This window comes from Melopsittacus undulatus, chromosome 7 (genome assembly GCF_012275295.1).
Source record: "Melopsittacus undulatus isolate bMelUnd1 chromosome 7, bMelUnd1.mat.Z, whole genome shotgun sequence".
Classification (NCBI taxonomy): Eukaryota; Metazoa; Chordata; class Aves; order Psittaciformes; family Psittaculidae; genus Melopsittacus; species Melopsittacus undulatus.
In genome coordinates this window covers 16052626-16070905 of record NC_047533.1, presented here as the reverse complement: position 1 = coordinate 16070905, position 18280 = coordinate 16052626, and the positions used below count along the sequence as shown (strand labels likewise).

The 18280-nt window shown below is 39.5% G+C and overlaps 1 protein-coding gene across 11 annotated transcripts in view; it reads left to right on the top strand.

Annotated features, from left to right (window-relative positions):
• LDB2 (LIM domain binding 2) overlaps nucleotides 1-18280 on the top strand; it is a 384522-nt gene that overhangs the window by 326481 nt on the left and 39761 nt on the right. For all 11 annotated transcript variants that reach the window (XM_031048442.2, XM_031048443.2, XM_031048441.2 and 8 more), the window contains 3 exons: nucleotides 4271-4443; nucleotides 9241-9363; nucleotides 10979-11062. In XM_031048442.2, the coding sequence (XP_030904302.1) occupies nucleotides 4271-4443; nucleotides 9241-9363; nucleotides 10979-11062 (380 nt within the window). The remainder of the gene's footprint in view (nucleotides 1-4270; nucleotides 4444-9240; nucleotides 9364-10978; nucleotides 11063-18280) is intronic.

Below are 18280 nucleotides of genomic sequence, written 5' to 3'. Positions count from 1 at the left end.
AAAAACACAGATGGGAAGATGTTTGGCTTGGTGGAGGTCCCAGAGGAAAATGGTCCTTGTGCCTGGTCCCTTGCTGGATGAGAAGCTGAAGGAAGGGATGAGGGATGGGATTAATTTGGGGAAAGAACTGATGTTCCAACTGCTATTAGGAGGAGGCAGAGTCAACGTAAGAACAGAGAGAGAATCTTATGTGGGACACAAAATCAAGAAAGAGGGCTGACTACTGGGGCAGGGAGCCTGGGAGGAGGAGCTGAGGCAGCCTGGCTGGGTAGGAAGAGCACCAAGAAGGTGTGAATCTGGCATTTTGAGGAGAGGGAAAAAACAAGGAGATTGTGACTAGGTAGCTGGGCCTGCTTAAATAAGGAGAATGAGGAAATCAGGTGGATTTGGGAAAGGTTCAGGAGCTGCTTTGAGTGAGAGAAAAAGGGGCAGCATGCAAGGAGGGGGAGAGAAGACAGGGAGATACGAGGAGTTGAACAGGGAACTTGGAAGACAGCCAGTGCAAAGCAAGCAACCATAACATGAGAACAGAGGACTGGACCATGGGGGTAGGTGAGCAAAAAGAATGGAGGAAAATTAAAGAGTGACAGTTGGATAGTAGATAGGACTTAAAGGGGATCTAGTTGCAGGGGACTCCACGAGGATGTTTGCAGGAAGCCTTGAAGTAGCTGGGCAAGCATTCCCTTCAGAAGCTAGAAAGAAAATCTGCCTGGCAGCCCAACCCTGAAGCCAGGGTGTTCTCAGACTGCTCTCAGGGCCCTGGCACCAGGAAAGACTCTCTGGTCTGGGTCTGGGTCTGGATGGAAAGACCATGGTCTGGGTCTGGGTCTGGATGGAAAGACCACACTCTCTGCATACTCAAACTGCTACTGCCAGTGTTCAGTGCTCCTGTGTCTAAGATCTGCGCGCTGGCTCCAAGGGTGTCCATATGATGCTCCTTTCAGGAAGTGTGGTGTGGGAGGGAGGAGCTCTACAAAACCATGCACAGAAATACCTTCTTAAAAGTTTGTTCAGTGGACTCAAAACCAAGCTCTAAAACACGAAGAAATTCAGTGTCAGTACATACATACAGTGCTCTCTGCTCTGCAAGGTGTTGGGTTCACTTTACTGTCACAAAGATAGCTAAACTACATCCTGAGATGGTTACAGGTATCAAGTTGTCCCATAAGGGAGTGGCTTTATACTGAAAGAGGATAGATTTTTATTAGATGTAAGGAAGAAGTTCTTCACCATGAGGGTGGTGAGACACTGGAACAGATTGCTCAGAGAAGCTGTGGATGCCTTATCCCTGGAAGTGTTCAAGGCCAGGCTGGATGGGCTTTAAGCAACCATGTATAGGGAGGCTTTGAGCAACCATGGCAGGAGACTTGGAACTAGATGATACTTAAGGTCCCTTCCAAACCAAACCTTTTTTTTATGACTGCTTTCATATTAGTTAGAGTCCTTTTAGGAAGCAGTATCAGCCAGAAGATACATGGTGTTACTAGAATTCTGTAGAGGCATACAGTGGCAGGCAGGGCTAGAGTGTGTACATCCACACCTGAGGGTGTCCATCTACTGTGAGAAGGGAAGGAAAAGCGCATTTGACATATACCTATGATCAGGTAAGAGTTGTATGTATGCATGCAGCAGAGCTGGATGTACAAACGTAAGTGCTTGAATGCTCATATACACAGCTACATTTTGGAGGAGAAAAAAATCAAGAAAAAGTCCTTTGCACTTAGAAAACAGAGTCTGTGACAATCCCTAGGCTTTATAGGAGCTCTTCCACAGCCTTTTGTTGTTCTTGGAAATGCCATCTCCTGCACAAATAAACTTTGTTACCACTGCAGAGAGTTTCGTGTTTATCCTAGAAATGAAATGATCTCTTTAAGCCATGGAGTGCTTCAGAAGAGAACCAAAACCTTGAACCTGCTTCAGTCTTCTCTGGCAAGGCCACATGGTGAGCTGAGGACAGGCCTGCTTATTAACCCAAGTTTCCATTAATGTTTCTTCTGAAGCTGAATATTAACTATAATCATCTATGCTGGACTAATTTGCATTAGCTATTTTCAATTTTACAGTCAGACAGGGTCTGCATGGGCATCTGTCATTGAAAATCAGGTTCCACAGGGCATATCCTTGTGTGCACCTTTATTCCTCTGTATTCTTTTGGTCCCCGACTTTGTTGTTCACAGTAGCATATCCCTGTGGCAAACCTAGGTAATGCTTACTAGGAAAAGTAAGAGCAAGGTATTTAATGCATTTCTAACTTCCTTTAATGTGTTGTAGCTGTGAATACAAGGCAAAAAGCAACACCATATGACCATGCTACTTTGGGAATGGTCTATAAAGTACAGTTAAAATACTTTCAAGATATTTATGCAGTGCATAAGTCACATGAATAGGGGTTTATCACAGTCAGTAGGAATGCTGGATTTTCATATCACACATTCGCTGCTTAGGATGATTAGCAGGAAATTAAATTTGCACTAATTAGCCTTAGGGGAGCAAGAAATTAACTTGATGGGTAAATTCCACGTTTTACTCTATACCATACCAACATGGAGGGATCTGAGTTAAAGCTTGAGTTGAGTCCTATGCTGATACACTAGACTGCAGATTTCCTAAATTAGAGTAAAAAACTGTACAAAATTAATATATGGATGGTGAGCAGGGTGAGTAGGTGGGGGTTTTAAGATCAGGAGTTGTAGAGTTATCATTCAACATATTCATTGGATTGTCAGCCACTTCTAAAGAGTGTTGCATATTTGTGTACATTATATTACATTAATATTGAATATTACAGCAAAAGCTTTAACAAGTCCTGATTTTCTATATTTGTATATTTTCATCATACAATGTGCTTTATGACCGATCATGCAATATTGCACATTGTAATGCTCAGAGCAGAAACTGTTTTCACAGAACTACTGTGAAAATGCCATACTTTTTAATTTACAACACCCACTTGCAAATACATTTTTAGGGTCAGGAGCTTTTGTTTGTATGCTGGAAAAACTCCTATGAAAATAATTTTTTCAGAAGTTACTCTGAAAAGCATAAAGCAGTTGAGGGAGGCATGAGTCACCACATGGTCCTAACAGACAAACTAGGAACTGATAAACACCAATCTTGCCTGTTGATGGTGACTTTTCTATCTCATTCTTCCAAAACACAGTTTAGATCACTTGGTTTTCCCCTCTGAAAATGGAGGCAATTCTTATGTATCCACCACACAGAATTACTGTAGATTGATTAATGTATGCAAAGCAGTGAGTCATTCGGTAGGGAAGTATCGGTCTATTATACACTGAAGTGTTCTGTCATACCAGGCTTGTGGTTGCACCCAAATTTATCTGTAAAAAAGAAGATGGAAAACATCAGTTGCATACAAGATAATTGCCTTTAATGTCAGTGCTTTTCCTAGTTTGTGCATCTGAAGAACACTCAGAAGCTCACTATTACGTATTTGGATTTAGACTTTGTAGTACTTACCTGAAACTGCTATTGAAGTGAGAGGTATGACTTCAGTGAGAGTTTTGCCTGAATAAGTATTGCAGAACTGAGTACCTTGAGTCCATAGTTTGGTGTTTAAGTGGTGCATGCACACTAGTTCGAATGTCTGCTGAGACTCTCTAATAAATACTTCTGGTCTGAAGAGAGATCTCAGATAGACCTGTGGGTAGTCGTATATTGTACATTATATCATATTGCATTCTTAGGTCCTTCTTCAATCCCCAGGACTCTCATTTTGCAGCAGTAGGATTCCAATAAAGAGTGTGTGATGCGTGTGTGTATTTATGGGTGGTTATATATATGCATGTGCCCACACACAGACAAACATATATGTATACACAACACCAATATATAAATGTGCCTTGCCTTTTTGGGTGTACAAGTATATTTCTGTAAATGCTCAACACTTGTATCTACACATTTATGAGTAATATCCAACTTTCAGTTATAATTGACACCATGTGGTTTTCTGTATAATAATTAGTTTGGGACAAAAAACCTTGCAGATGGTTTCAAGACTGACTCTAACTTGCCATCAATGTAAAAAGATTAAATAAGATGAGCCCACTCCCTCTGAATGGAATAAGCCATTTTCATTGATTTCAATGGGAGCAGGCGCAACTTCGTTTCTACAGCAGAGAACATGTATTATATTCGTTAAATGAAAGTTTGATTTCATTGCACTTAAAATTATTCATGTTCTGTTAGAAAATGGTTTCAGATTTTATAACCTAGAGCATTTGCTGAATTCTGCTTTGTATTTTCCTCACAGCAATTGGAAGGACCCTCATTCCTCGTTATTTTAGCACTGTCTTTGAAGGAGGTGTAACAGACCTGTATTACATTCTCAAGCACTCAAAAGAATCATACCACAACTCATCCATCACAGTGGACTGTGATCAATGCACCATGGTCACTCAGCATGGAAAACCCATGTTTACCAAGGTAACAGGGAAGACTCAATAAAGCATGTTGTTTTTCTTTTTCAGTGTGTATAAGGGTGAAAAATATTGGCTGTTGCATTTTTCTGGTAGACTACAATCATTTCAATGCTGAAAACCCTTGAAGCCATTTAATCTCTATTTTCTATATTCAGTATGTGACTGGAAAATTCTGTGGGCATCCTCTGCAATTCTCCCAGAGAGATTGCAAGAGAAGCACATAATGTCAGGTTGCCAGAGCTACCAGTTGTATGAATTAAATCCAACCTGCCCATGTCCTGTTCCCTGGGTTTGATATTAAAGCAACAATGAGATTTCACATTGCTGGTACCTACCATTTGGGATGGTATGTGTTACATCTGATACTTACCCAGTCCAAGGGCTATAAATCTCTAGGAAAATAGTGATTTAATACAGTAGGATGCTGGTCGAAAGGGCAGTGAAGTCAATGGAAGGAGTCAATTGATTTAAACATGCTCTGGATCACGCAGTTAGTGAATATTCAATATTTGTAATTGATAGTGAATTATCTTCATGCATTGGCCACTTCTAGTCCTGTAATTAAACTGAGTGCCATGTATTTATAAAAAACAGTACCAAAAAGGTGGAAAATACAAATTAAAACAAATTTTTCCTTACATTAAAAAAAAGTTAAATTGACATGTCACTTTTCATAAATTAATGGGAAATTATTATTTTCCATCTTGTACTTGTTCATCTGTATGAACTTTATCCTTTGTGTGAAAAAAGCTCAAAAGGAGATGGTGTAGCAAGAGGAGATCACCCATATATTTTGGCCCTTGGCCTGCAGGACTGTGGAGGTCTTAGAGTCAAAAAAGACACTGACTATTGAAAGCATTATGACCACGGCCCACATATCTTACACTGTTCTAGCACATATCTGCATCCCATCCCCCTGTAGGATCTTCTCTGCCATCTTACTGGCTCTTGGAATGGAACTCAAAGCAGGGGGAGAGGAAGCTGCTGGTATGTGGAGCACTGATGAGCTGGGAGGTGTGTGTTTAATGATGACATCATTCCAGTTCTCCCACTCCAGCCCCCAGAGACTTACATGGACACAAATGAAGAGAAAGAGAGCTGCAAAGAGACCATATAGTCCTACGTAGCACCTCTTTGCTACCTCCCTGCTCACAGGGGGTCGTGTGCTGGCCATGTGCAGAGGACACATACTAGTGATATAGAGTAGCTGCTTCTCTTCAGAGCTCCCTAAAGCGATTTGTGTCATTCCATTTGCATAAGCTTTAACTCAATAGCAAATATAAGGAGGGTTATTTTTTGGAACCAGTAAATACAACACATTTTTCTCAATTCAGTTAGTATATTTTGCTTATCATGGCAGAACATTACAGCACCAGGCTGGGTGCACACCTCGTATGAAGGGCCCACAGGCACCTCCCATAGCACCGGCCTGTGTGAGCAATGAGTCTGCCTGCCACTGCCTTGGTAGCATGCAGCCTGCTTCAGCCCTGATGCTTCCGCTGCAAATTCTGACATAAACCTCTGTGTCCCAGTACAAAAGTTCAGGTGGAGATGCAATTTGGATTCTAGGAGAAAAGTTAAGGTGTTTTAATGGATGTATCTTTAAAATGTAAATATGTTTAAGAGCAAATTTAAAATAAAACAGAGTAGTTAGTGGAACAAGGTAGAAAATAATACATTACCCTCTCAGAAACAAGTTAGAGCTGAATACTGTCTCAGCTGTGCATGTGTAACTTCTAGCAGAGCTACCGAGGGCACAGATCTTGTACCCAAAGGTAAATTCCTGCTCTCACAGTATCTGTGGTGGAACAAAGCAGACATCTCACAATAAGCAGCACTCCAATGGACTGTGTAGGTCCTTACAACAAGTCTGCATTTGTCCCAGTAGAAGTACCACGAAGAAGTAGTTAATTTTTAGTTCCACAAATGTGGAAATACAAACTAACTCTATTTGTTAACACCTCTTTCAGCTTCACAATCAACCTCTAAGCTGCAAGTTCACTGTTTTCTAATATAAGGGGCTGAAATAGTTCTCATCACATATTGAATCAGAAATCTGCAGCTGCATTTTATTCATGTCAACATTTGCCAAGTTAGAGAAACTCACTGCATGCTGCAGTATTGGATAAATAGATAAAATGGCATTTCCATTTTTTATTTTCAAACAAATATGGCCACAACATGCCTAACAGTGAGAATATGAATAGCCCAGCTTGTCTTCAGAGAGCAAGAGATCCCTGTAAAGTGGGGGCAAATTGGTTTTTTTTTTGCAGTTAGCAATGTTTGTATTTCCCAATAGACTGGCAGAAGAGAGTTCTTTTTTTTACCCATAGATGAAGAGGAGAGGACCTTTGCCACTAGACTAGTGAGAACTCCGTGTTTGAACCATTCTCTTCCTGCACCCAACACTGAGGCCATCAGCTGGATTTTGTAGAGGAAGCCCTTGAAACTGAGGCATTTCCCAGATTTGTGTAAGCCTAAGGTTTCTTTTCAAGCAGCAACTCAGGTTTGAGAAATGGTAGTTAATAAAAGGAGAAGTCTTCTAAAAGATGCCCCATTAGGAGAGCAAGGCTCTGAGCAATAGGCACAGGACCAAAGCTGGTTTTCATAGGTGCAAGCAGTTGAAATTCTTACAATTAATAAGTGCAGTGAAGGGGTTAAAAAGCTATTGGTTAGTTTGAGAAATGTTCTTTTTTAGTTTTTTCCTGGCCTAGTCTAGAGCAACCACGTGATGCACTGAATGCCTGCCAGCCTCTTTCTTGTTGATCCTCCGGAGACCATCTGTGCTGGGGGCATTGATTAGAGTGTGTCTGCTGGGATTACATCTTTTCTGTTGCCATGCCAACTAATCAGCTGATTTTGGTTACCACAGAAACAAAATGTCAGAGCTCACAGTACGGTAACATGAATTCAGCACAACAGAAAATGTTTTCTTAATTGGAGACCCTTTTGATTTTTTGGATTCTATGTAAAAGGCAGGTTTGTTTTTTTTAAAAAAAAGGCCCATTTAAAATAAGAACTGCACCAATTTTATTGATTAAAAGCAATGCATAAAATTCTGCTCTGCGTAAGGAAATGAAATTCCTTTATAAGAGGTATAAATTTTTACCACTGTGATATGAGGAATGTGCTTCAGTTTTTCTATTAAAATTTGTTAATGCTACTGCATAAAATAAATCTGTTAAGAACTGTGGGGTTTTGAGCTTAAGAGAAGAAACGTTTGAGAAGCTTCAGCTATTGTTATAAAAAAATATTTTAAACCTGAAAGATTTTCATGGCTTCAACATAGTAAAATTTATATGAAAGGTTTTTCTTCTGGTATGAATCCTATGTGTGTGCATGTGTACCCCTGTGTAATTTCTCATCATAGTGCAAGTGATGTGAAAATCAAAATCAGGGTCAAATGACAAAATAAGTTACATTAAAAATTTGAAGGCATCACTAAGATGTGTTGAAAAGGGCAGATGAGAACCTGTTGCAAGATTGTCCTTTGTAAGTCTACCCTAATTTGTCTATATGGTGTGCCTGTTAAAATTACCCACGTGTTTTTGCAGAAACAACCAGGAAAACTATGATGATGTTAAATGGAATGTTAACCAGAAAAGCCACACGTTGACCAAATGGGAACTAGCCAAGTCTGATCTGGGGACTGTAAAAAGTCTCAACAGACTCAACTGAATGTAGGGTGGCTAATTGTTCATTCAGATACCAGTTGTATTAGAATTAAAGTTGCAGAAACCTTTTATTTTGAAAGCTGTTACACCCTGTTTCCACAATAGTTTTCCACTTTGAGCAGAAGCTGTAAACTAATCAACAACAGAGGCAGTTAATTTTCAGATCAGGCATTATTTACAGTGGTAAGTTTAGTTAAGATACCATGCCAGGTATGTATTTTGCACCTTAGAGAAGACCGTGGCCATAGCAGGTTTTCCACATAAAGCTGTGGACCGTTGTTTTAAAGCAATTTATTCTATTTTTCATTTCCAGGTAGTACCCACTTGCTTCATTTGTCCCTCCCATATTTTGTCTCCTTTCTTAGACAAGACCCCTCACAAAGCTGCTTGAGCCACTTTCTGTGGAAGCAGCTCTGTTATCCATGACTGCAACCTCTCCTCTGTTCCCCTGGCTCTCAAACCTGCTGTGGCAATGCAGCTCATACAGCCTGATGGCAGACACCCTGTCTGGCTTTTCTTGGAAGGGGGCATTAATAGATGTAAATAAAAAATGAAAGAAAAATACAAATGGAATAAAATGCCTGGAAAAGACAAAACTTGGAAAAGACAAGAAGTAAAAAAACAGGAAAAATATCAGGTTTGGCCACAGGCATTCAGGGCACTGTGTGCTCCAACTGGACATGAAAGGAAGGTTTGTATGCCAAGTTATTGTAAGGAAAGGACAATGTAAACCAGGTTGGGAATGACTGGTTCAGCAACTTGGCATCAGGTGCACACAGTTGCACCATAGCCACGTCCACTGTGAGGTTCAGTCATTAATTAGCAGTAGTGAACTGTGAGGAAAAGAGAATTGGTGCAATAAATTAGATTTAGTGCATCCAATATTCCATGTTTGTGAAATGCTATAAAATCTATAGTATTATTAGTTACTGTTTCTGCATTAAGGCCTATAAAGTCATTTTCCCACATTCATTTTTTTCTCCCCAAGAGAACAAAAACCAATTAATCTACCAGAGATAAACAATAGAATACTGTTCTGATATGTTCAAATGTTGTTTAATTGATGATACAATACCACTGAAAACAAAATTCCTGGGAATTTATTTCATGCATTTTATGTGTTCTAGGTGTGCACAGAAGGACGTCTTATCTTGGAGTTTACTTTTGATGATCTTATGAGAATAAAAACATGGCACTTTACTATTAGACAATACAGAGAATTAGTCCCACGCAGCATTCTAGCCATGCATGTAAGTAATCCTTTATTCACTTGACCTAATGCAAACAGATAAGATTAGGTTTATGAAGAACTACAGCAAATTTCACACCCAAGGCAATTAGCTATAAATATTTTGGTTTGCCTGCAACTACTACATCCTTTTACAAGTTCTTTCATCAGTCCCTTGTTTCCCAGTGCTCTGTTGTTGCCACTGTTGCTATGTTTTCATTTGAGTTTAGCACATAGTTTTCCTATTAATCCCATTTGGTCATTGGCCCATTGGCTGAAAATTTGTTCTTATTGATATGAACTGCAGTTCAGTGAATTTTCATTATTGTAGGTATGAATTATGTTTAGTTTTTAAATGAAGCAAACTTTATGTTACCCTTGCATGAGACAGAAAATAAGTATTTGCCATGTATTTACTTAGAAACCTTTAGAATACCTTTAGAATTTTAAATCCGATCTCTTTTTTTTGTAATGACTTTTCTTTTGCAATTGAATGAAAACACACATAACAGAACATTAAAATATTAAATATTCTAGATGCTGAAGTTAAAATATTGTAAGGTAAGTCGTTGCAGAGAAACAAAGGACAGAGTCTTATTGCCACTTTGAGTTCTGCACTGTAGAAGCATTCTGACTAGTAGTGCTCCATATACCAAATTAATCTCAGGACTATAGTTACAGAGAATAAAAACACGGGCTTATATATGTGCTTGTATTTTGACATCAAGATACTTAGCTATCCGTAGATAAAGATATGTTCATAGTGAGGAATTTTAAATAACTTAAGAAGCCTGGGTGTTTTTGGAAGTGTTGTTACATGCCTGAAGAAAAAACGTTTTAAAACTTGCCCCATCTTTTACTGTAGAGGGCTGATCTTCTGAACTCTTCAATAGTATCCCATTAAGGGACAACGAGGATGGCCATGGGCGACATTATGTATTTAGGGGGGGCCACTGCAATTCAAAGAGAATGGAAGCAGGTTAGGCAGCAACCAGCAGGTATTAATTTTAGTAATGAGACTGATCTCATTTTAAAGAGGAGGCTGGTCTTACAAGTAAAGCTCCTGGCTAGGGTCAGAGAAGGACTGTACTTGCATTTCCCCTGTTTAATTCTGGGAAGATAACTTAGACCAGGAGGGTTCTCCAGCCTGTGCTTAACGCCACTTACATGATAAGCTCTGCTGAAGGTGACTTGATGAGTTCTTTCTGCTTAAATTTCTTATCCACAAAAAGAAAGTGATGCCTTCTGTATTCCTGCCTTTGTCTGCTTAGTTTGGTGGGGCTCCCAGCCAAAAATGCTGGAGGCTTAGAGCATGCTGTGATACTTGAGGAAGCTTTTTGGTGGGGTTCCACTTACTTGCACTGCTGTGCATGCCTAGAGCTCCTAAGTCTATCTGTTGAAAGGGCACGGACAGAAGGAAGATATTGGAAACCAGTCTTTATTCTGATCCAGTTTCATAATTTCCTGTGCTAGCAGAACTCTGTAACTTATTACCTACGTTTATCATTAATGTATAATTTTTCCGTGGGAATGGCACCTTTTTCCAGAAAACCCTCCCTGCACCTCTCCAAGCACATAGAAAGAAAACCAAATAGACAAAAGCAAAGTGAAAATGCTTTTTTTCCACTGTTGTTTAGGCACAAGACCCTCAGGTGCTGGAGCAGCTGTCCAAAAACATCACTCGAATGGGTCTGACAAACTTCACCCTCAACTACCTCAGGGTAAGCACACCATAGCTGATGATTATTGTGAGCATTTTTAAAAGTTACTGTTAGCTTTGAATCAGGGTAATGAGAGCAGAGCCTGTGTTGGTCAGGTAAGAAATGGAGCTAACCCTTAATGAGGGTAAAGGAGAAACACAGAGACTGTAATAAAGATATAGCTGCGAACAATGTGCCATTAAACAGGGAAAATTTTATCATGGAGTCAAAGCAGTGTGTGAGTAGCCCCTGTTTTTAACAGTCTTTCTTCTCAGTTTTGAATTTATTTGTAAGCATTTTTCCTCTCTGCTTCACTGTTCCTGAGAAAATGGCAGCTCATTCTTATTAAAAGCTGCCTGTCTTCTCCAGCTCTTCGACCTCCCCAACTCTCCCAGACAGAGAGGCAGGGCTGAGGCAAAGCTCAGCTCCAGCCCCTTTTGCAGCAGTCCTTCAAAGCAGCCCTCACTTCATTTGCCTCTGGGAGCCTGAGCTTCCTTCTCAGCCTTGCACTGAATCGAGTGTGTTTTTTACAATTAAATAATGCATTTGTTCCCATTGCTTTTTGACCCTTAAAGTGCATTCAGAGTTTGGAAGTTTATTTTTGTTTTTGAAAGTATTCCCTGGTGTGGGCTTACAATGTGCACACTGAAATATGGGATTGCAGAGTTCGTATTTCAAGGTTGAAATTCAGATTTTTCTTTTTCTAGACATGCCATTAGCAGTTACAATGAGGCAAATTGCTTAATGATACAGCAAGCTAACTTGGCCAGAATATCTGATTTTATTCCTTTTAATTGTGTGAGCAATTATACAAGATGCTTTTTTAAGATAATAACACTAGAAAATGCAGTTATTTTCAGCCTAATGTAGAGCTGTACCTGACAGTCTATATTTTAGCTGCACTTTATTCAGGTCTGTGAACCTTGTAGTACCTTTCTGATGGATGAGGTCCTACCCCCAAGTCTTCTGAACTCCCAAGGGGGACCGTGTGCAGGACTGAAATGTATGGTGAGATCTCTCTCACTATATCCCTACAGCTTATAGACAGCCTGGGGTTGTACTTACTCTCCCAGTATGATAAGCAATTGCTGATTGTTGCTTATGTGGTGTTCATGTAAAAGTTACTGTTCAAATTATTGTGTGAGTTGTGCAGGGCAGGTTTGTATAACTGGAAGAAGAATATGGCATAAAACCTCAGAGGGATATTATACTGAATTAGAATTTTTCTATGCATAAATTCAAAAATAATATGTCTATGCAGTGGGTATTGTATTTCTCATGGTTCTTTTAGTCTGTGGTTTGGTACAGAGAGTGACTTTTAGCTTAGCCAACATCCCTATAGCCACACTGTCATTGTCCTGTGGTGAGGCATCCTAGGGCACATTGTCCAGAAATCCCCACTGGGGATTCCTCCTCAGTCAAGCCAAGTTTTGCGTTACACTTTTGTGGTAAACTGGGCAGCTAGTGTCTGGCTTAGGTAGGCTATTTCCATGTTTTCCTTCCAAAGTGTTCTATGGCAGAAGGCATTGCCTCACTTTTGAGGTCTTTGATCCCCTTAGCATGACACACCAGCAAGCACGTTGGATGGCCTACACCAGCCACAATACTCATACCTGTCCTCTGCCAGGCTTGGGGGGACTTACTGTGTTTACAGCACTACCTCTATCACTGACCCCTTCTGGTCCCTTTGTGGTATATTCTGTAACTGCTGAATGTGACAATGCAAATGAGAAAGGCAGGGTCCCTGTTAGGAGGCAGCTGGCATCAGGCACCCATGCTGCTCCCCCCATCAGCATCAAAAAAAAAGAGAGGAACGGGGGAGGGAGAAAAAAATCTTCAGAAAAAGAAAACTGGGATCAAGCACTCGGGAGATGAGCAGTGAAGTGGAAGGGGATGAAAAGATAAAGTCTTCTTCCAGACTAGTTTTGTTAGCTTCACAGACAACATTAGGTCTTTGGGTGCAAAGCTTCCTCTGGCTCCTGCTGTGGTGATTCCAAAAGGAAATCTTTTTTTTCCCAAGCCAGTCTTTGCATCTCTCTTTCTTGTGGTGAGGAATTGATCATTCTGCTCTTTTTTTTTTTTTCAGATGTTGAGCTCATCATGGGAGCTCATATTACATGATATATTTCCATTTTGATTTACTTCTTTTCCAATTACTTTCTTCTGTTAATTTTAGTATGAAAATCTTTTCTGCACTCAGGATTGTAAAATCATGCACTAAAAAAAATGTGGCAAATGCAGTTAGGTTTAAGGTGGTTTGTTTTGTGGGGTTGTTTTTGTTTTAAGTTAGCATTTTATGATGCTTTATTCGGTCTTCCCAGTGTTTGGTAATTAGCACTGTTAGATGGGTTTGAATAAGGATTTGAAACTAAGCATAAAAATGATTTTCCTTTTTCTTTTTTTTCTGCTGCACACAGCAAAGACTTGTGATACTCATAAGCAAAAACTTCACTGATGGGCAGAATTAATCATTTTTATTCTCCAACATTCACACAGCAGCAAGCTGTGCTGCAGTCTCTTTAAAGGCAGAATTTAAACCTGGATTTCAGATGGTTGTGATATAAAGGTATAGCCTCTGTTTTTTATGCTCTAGACATCACAGAATGCTAAATCATTGCTAGTTGGGATAATCGCAGTTGCTGGCATGTAAACCTCCATTCCAGAGTGCCACATGCCTTTAGAGCCACAGCTTTGGATGCATGCCCTGGTTTGTCTTCATTCTCTCCAAATAAAGCTGTCCAGCACAGAAGAACATTGGTTTTGTAAATCATATTTAATACAAATTTAAAATATATCTTCTTGGAACTTGAAAATGAAATGTTTTGTCCTGTGTCATTTGCCAAATGCTCTTTCTCTCTGTTTTCTCTGGCTCTGTGTAAAACCATAGGCTTCCTTTCTTTCTACTTACTAGTTTGTTTTGTTCCAGCATAATTGATTACCTCATCAATGGGGTCAGCAGACTTTGCTGTAGCTGCTGACTAGGAGTTGAATAGGCTGTCTCAGAAATAATGAACAAAACCTTGTAGGTTTTAAATTAATATCAAGCTTTTTAAAGTGTAATTTCTCATCAAGTCATCAAGTAGTAGATATTACAAACTATCAGATAATAAGGCCAAGACCTATATCCTACTCTCAGTCGGTATGAGTCCAGGAACAAACAGGAATCCTGTGCAGAGCATGAAGATGGAGATAACGCTCAGAAGAACAGTTTCAACCAAGCTGCAATAATGTAGTCCCCATGCATTATCTTTTTTTTCTATATAATTTTCTAGTTGCTCAGCTATGTTATTTAGATCTTCAATGCATAATGGATTTGAATGCACTCTAAAACCAGTAGCTTTATACCAGCAGCACTATTCACAATTTGGAGGTCAAATATTTCTTGCTGCTTTCTATACAGTGATTTATTCTCTTGAAATTTCTGACATTATAAAAAGCCAGCCCCTACTGTCAATTAGGCTGGCCTACCTGGCCTGAGCCTTGAAATACAGTTGTATCTTGTCCAGCTGGCTTCCAGAATTTGTTTCTACCTTATTGTACTGCCTGGTTTGGAGTGATTTTTTTAGGGCTTTTCCTCATGTGTAGCATCCTCTCCACACTGTAGTCTGCTCTGGTAGCTGGTTTATTGGTGTCAATGGAGCTGAATCTGCCTCTGCCCTGTGCAAAAATTAGTGTGGTAGAGCCATTTCGCTTTACATCAGGGGAGATATCTAGGCAGGGGAAAGCACAGTCCCATTTCCCCTTATGTCTTGTATGGCTATATTAACCAAGGCTTATCTCTGAACTACGAATTATCCAATTTGTTTGTTTTCCATATAAACAAATAATGAAGTGTAACTATTGCAACACAGAGGACAATATTTTTTGAATCCCCACTTTCACTAATTTAGTTCCTCAATAGACACTTTTGGATTTTGTCTCTAGGAGGAATGGGACATAAATTTCTGAAGTTGATACTTACATTATAATCAAAAGCCATTTGTATGTATGCCCATTGGGTATGCAAAGTTTTCTTTTGTACATGCAAAATAGACATGCATGCAACAGTTCCCTTTAATGTGCAGGGAAATTTGCTTTTCTAAATATGGCTTCATGTATAGAAAGGCTATAAACTGAAGTAATTTGATTGCTATTTTGCTCCTAATATGTAACAGTTTGTGGCAGCTATCAGGTCAATATTTTACAGCTGTTTGTCTTCAGTGAAGAAGGAGAAAGATTACATGCAAGTGTGTTAAGGATGCAAGTCAAATACTGGAGGAAAAGAAATCCTATCTTTATAGTCATAGTCATGCAACATGAATTCTTTTCCCTGTGTGAATTACATTATGGCATCATCTTCTACCTACATCATTATGCATTGTCTTTCTCAGACTCCACAATACATTCAGTGCATGGATTGAGTAGCCCTCACTCAGTAACAAGTGCTCCACTGCTACTCATTTCCTTTTCTGCAGCATTATTCTGGTATCTCAACTGCAAATGTCAATGGCTACAGAGCACCTACCATTGTTAGGTGCTCTATAGCCATTGTTATTCCCAGTGCTCTCATGTGGCACTGAGACACATGGATGAGCACTGGAGCACTCTGAGGGGTCAGTGAAGGGGAGGTGGACATTCTGAGAAAACAAGGGCCTGATTTTGCAGAGCACTCATAGACTAATACCAAAATATATTAATAACAAAACTGCTGCCCTTGGGTGCAGCCTGTTGTCTCAGGCCAGCTTTAGAGTTGTAAAAGGAGCAGCTGGTGGTTCTGCGAACACACTGGTGAAAATTATTTTTCCATGACTTAGTACTATAGTGGAGCTTGGGGACAGGGGCAGTTTGTTAAAGCAGCATTGGGTTACTCTAAGCTCACCCTTTCTTGTTCTGCAGTTCCCTGCGTCATGCTTCTGCTGCAGTCCCATGTCTTCAGTAGATACGAATGAAGTCCTATACACAGCAACTTTCATTTACTTTGTGCTGTGCAATGAACTTGGGATGCTGGGGAAACAGAGTATATGATCATTTGCTGAGATCCATGGAAGTATTTAAGGTTAGATTGAATGGGGCTTTGAGCAACCTGCTCTAGTGGAAGGTGTCCCTGCCCGTGACAGAGGGACTGGAACTAGATGAGCCTTAAGGTCGCTTCTAACCAAACCATTCTGTGATTCTGAAATGCTGTTTCCTAATGAATACGAATAAGAGTTCTGTTAAGGGTTCACAAGCACTGAAAGGAGGAGGTTTGGATCATTTTATCATTCTGAAGGTTTTCCTATGGAAGCTATCAAAATTTTAAAGAATCCTTAGAACCGGAGATGCTGAAAGCAGACGGATTTTGTAGACTTTATTCCTATAAATGGTGGAATTTTTTAACCTAAACCAATTCAGCCTGTGGCAAATCTCCCCAGCAAAATGCAGGCAAAATCAGAAAGTTCTCGCAGGATTCAGATGACTATAGCTGGCTATACATAATCTATCTGTGCCAACTATAATTAGCTGATTCTGCCAAGGTTTTCTGGTAATGTAATTTCTTAGCATTTATTTTAGTAATGATCACAGCAGTTTCTTTCCCTGTCTTTCATGCATCTAATGCTTTATACACAGTGTTATATCTTCCTTTCAGAATAATAAATGAGAAGAAATGTATTCTTTGCAACAGCTCATACAGTCAAATGTTACCTTTTCGCTTTTTTCAATAAAGACTCAACATCAAAGAATAGTTCTATCAAGAGCTGCTCCATCATAAATAGGAAAGAGCAGAGAAAAAAAATACAGCAAAGTTTTTAAAACATAAATGGTCAGGATGGAGTGGTTGGGACAAGGAAACAGCAATGTGAGAGTTGCAGGAGGTGGAACGGGTAGAGAAGTACCAACTTAGAAATGTTCTGAAGAGAGGATGGAAGCTGAAGCAGTCTCTAGACAGGACATGGCTTGGAAAGATAACATAATTTTAACAATAATAGCAGTGTGCTTTTTACCCATTGATCTCTAAGTATTTTATTAAAATTAAGTGTTTTCTAGATGGGAAAATTGTGGCACATGAGAAGCAAAACAAAAAAGATGGAGCAAATCCAATAATATTTTAAAAAATCAGGTGGAAATTTAAACCAGACTTTGGAAAGTAGAGTGAGCTGGTGCAGTAGTGACCACTTCTGCTTATTACAGCTCAGAAAAAGATTTCAGAGTGTGTGGATACCAGGAATTTCAGAAGTCAGTGAAAAACAGGGAATGGGAACAAAGTGCAAGTGACTAGAGAACAAGTTGAGATTTTAGCAGAAATGGCAAATTTTACTAGTATTCTGGAGATGGTAATGGCCAGTCTTTGCACAAAGGGCACTACCAAGCTCATGAGTGTCAGTTAAGGAGAAAGACATATTGTGTATGAACACAAGCTAGCTACTGTGCCCACTGGACATACAAACCATCTGACCTTTGAAATACAATCAAGGTCTGGACTAATGAGAATGGAAGGATGATAATCAGTGATGTGAGTCCTTGAAGCATCCATGAGTAAGAAATCAGAATGAAGTTAGGCTGGAGCAGTTTAAAAATAAAAAAGTCAGAAGGGTAAAAGGGAGAAAAAGAGAGACAAAGACAAAGCAGTGGCCATATGAAAACAAGCTACGAGATTTGAACTAGTAATGTTATTGCAGAAGAGAAAAAAGATTAAGGAAAAAAGTCTAAGAACACAGCCACAGGCTCTCTTTTTAGAAGACCAAATTAAAGCTTGGACTAGTATGCAATGCAGTCATAAATAATAATAACTATTAATTAAGTTTAGGAATGAGAGCTGCAGAGGTATGATTTGTATGAAGAACTGAAAACGCCAAAACCAGCTTCTTGTTCAAAGCAGTGAAAGCAGTAAAAATTTTAATTAGTTGTTTAATATTGAATATCCATGGGTGTTTGGTGCAAATCGTTATGCAGGGAGTGGTGGGTGCTCATAAGAGGTTAAGAAATCGGTTTTAATGCAAAGCTGGTGGTTCTAACCTTTGTTCTTGGATGCAGTTATTTTAGAATTGGAAGTCTTCTTTGTGTAAAGCTTATGGCAGCCCTGTGGTCTGCTGCTGATTTAGAAAGTGAATCCTATACCCCCCTACCTCATGTTTTTAATCTTCAGAAAGATTATTTCATGAGTCTGTTTATTGTGGTATCAGAAGCAACTAGGTTACATACTCTTTTTTAATCATTTTCTGCACATAGTTTACTGGTTAGCCTGCTTGTCCCTTCCGCTTGGTCTGCCACTCTTTATAGGTA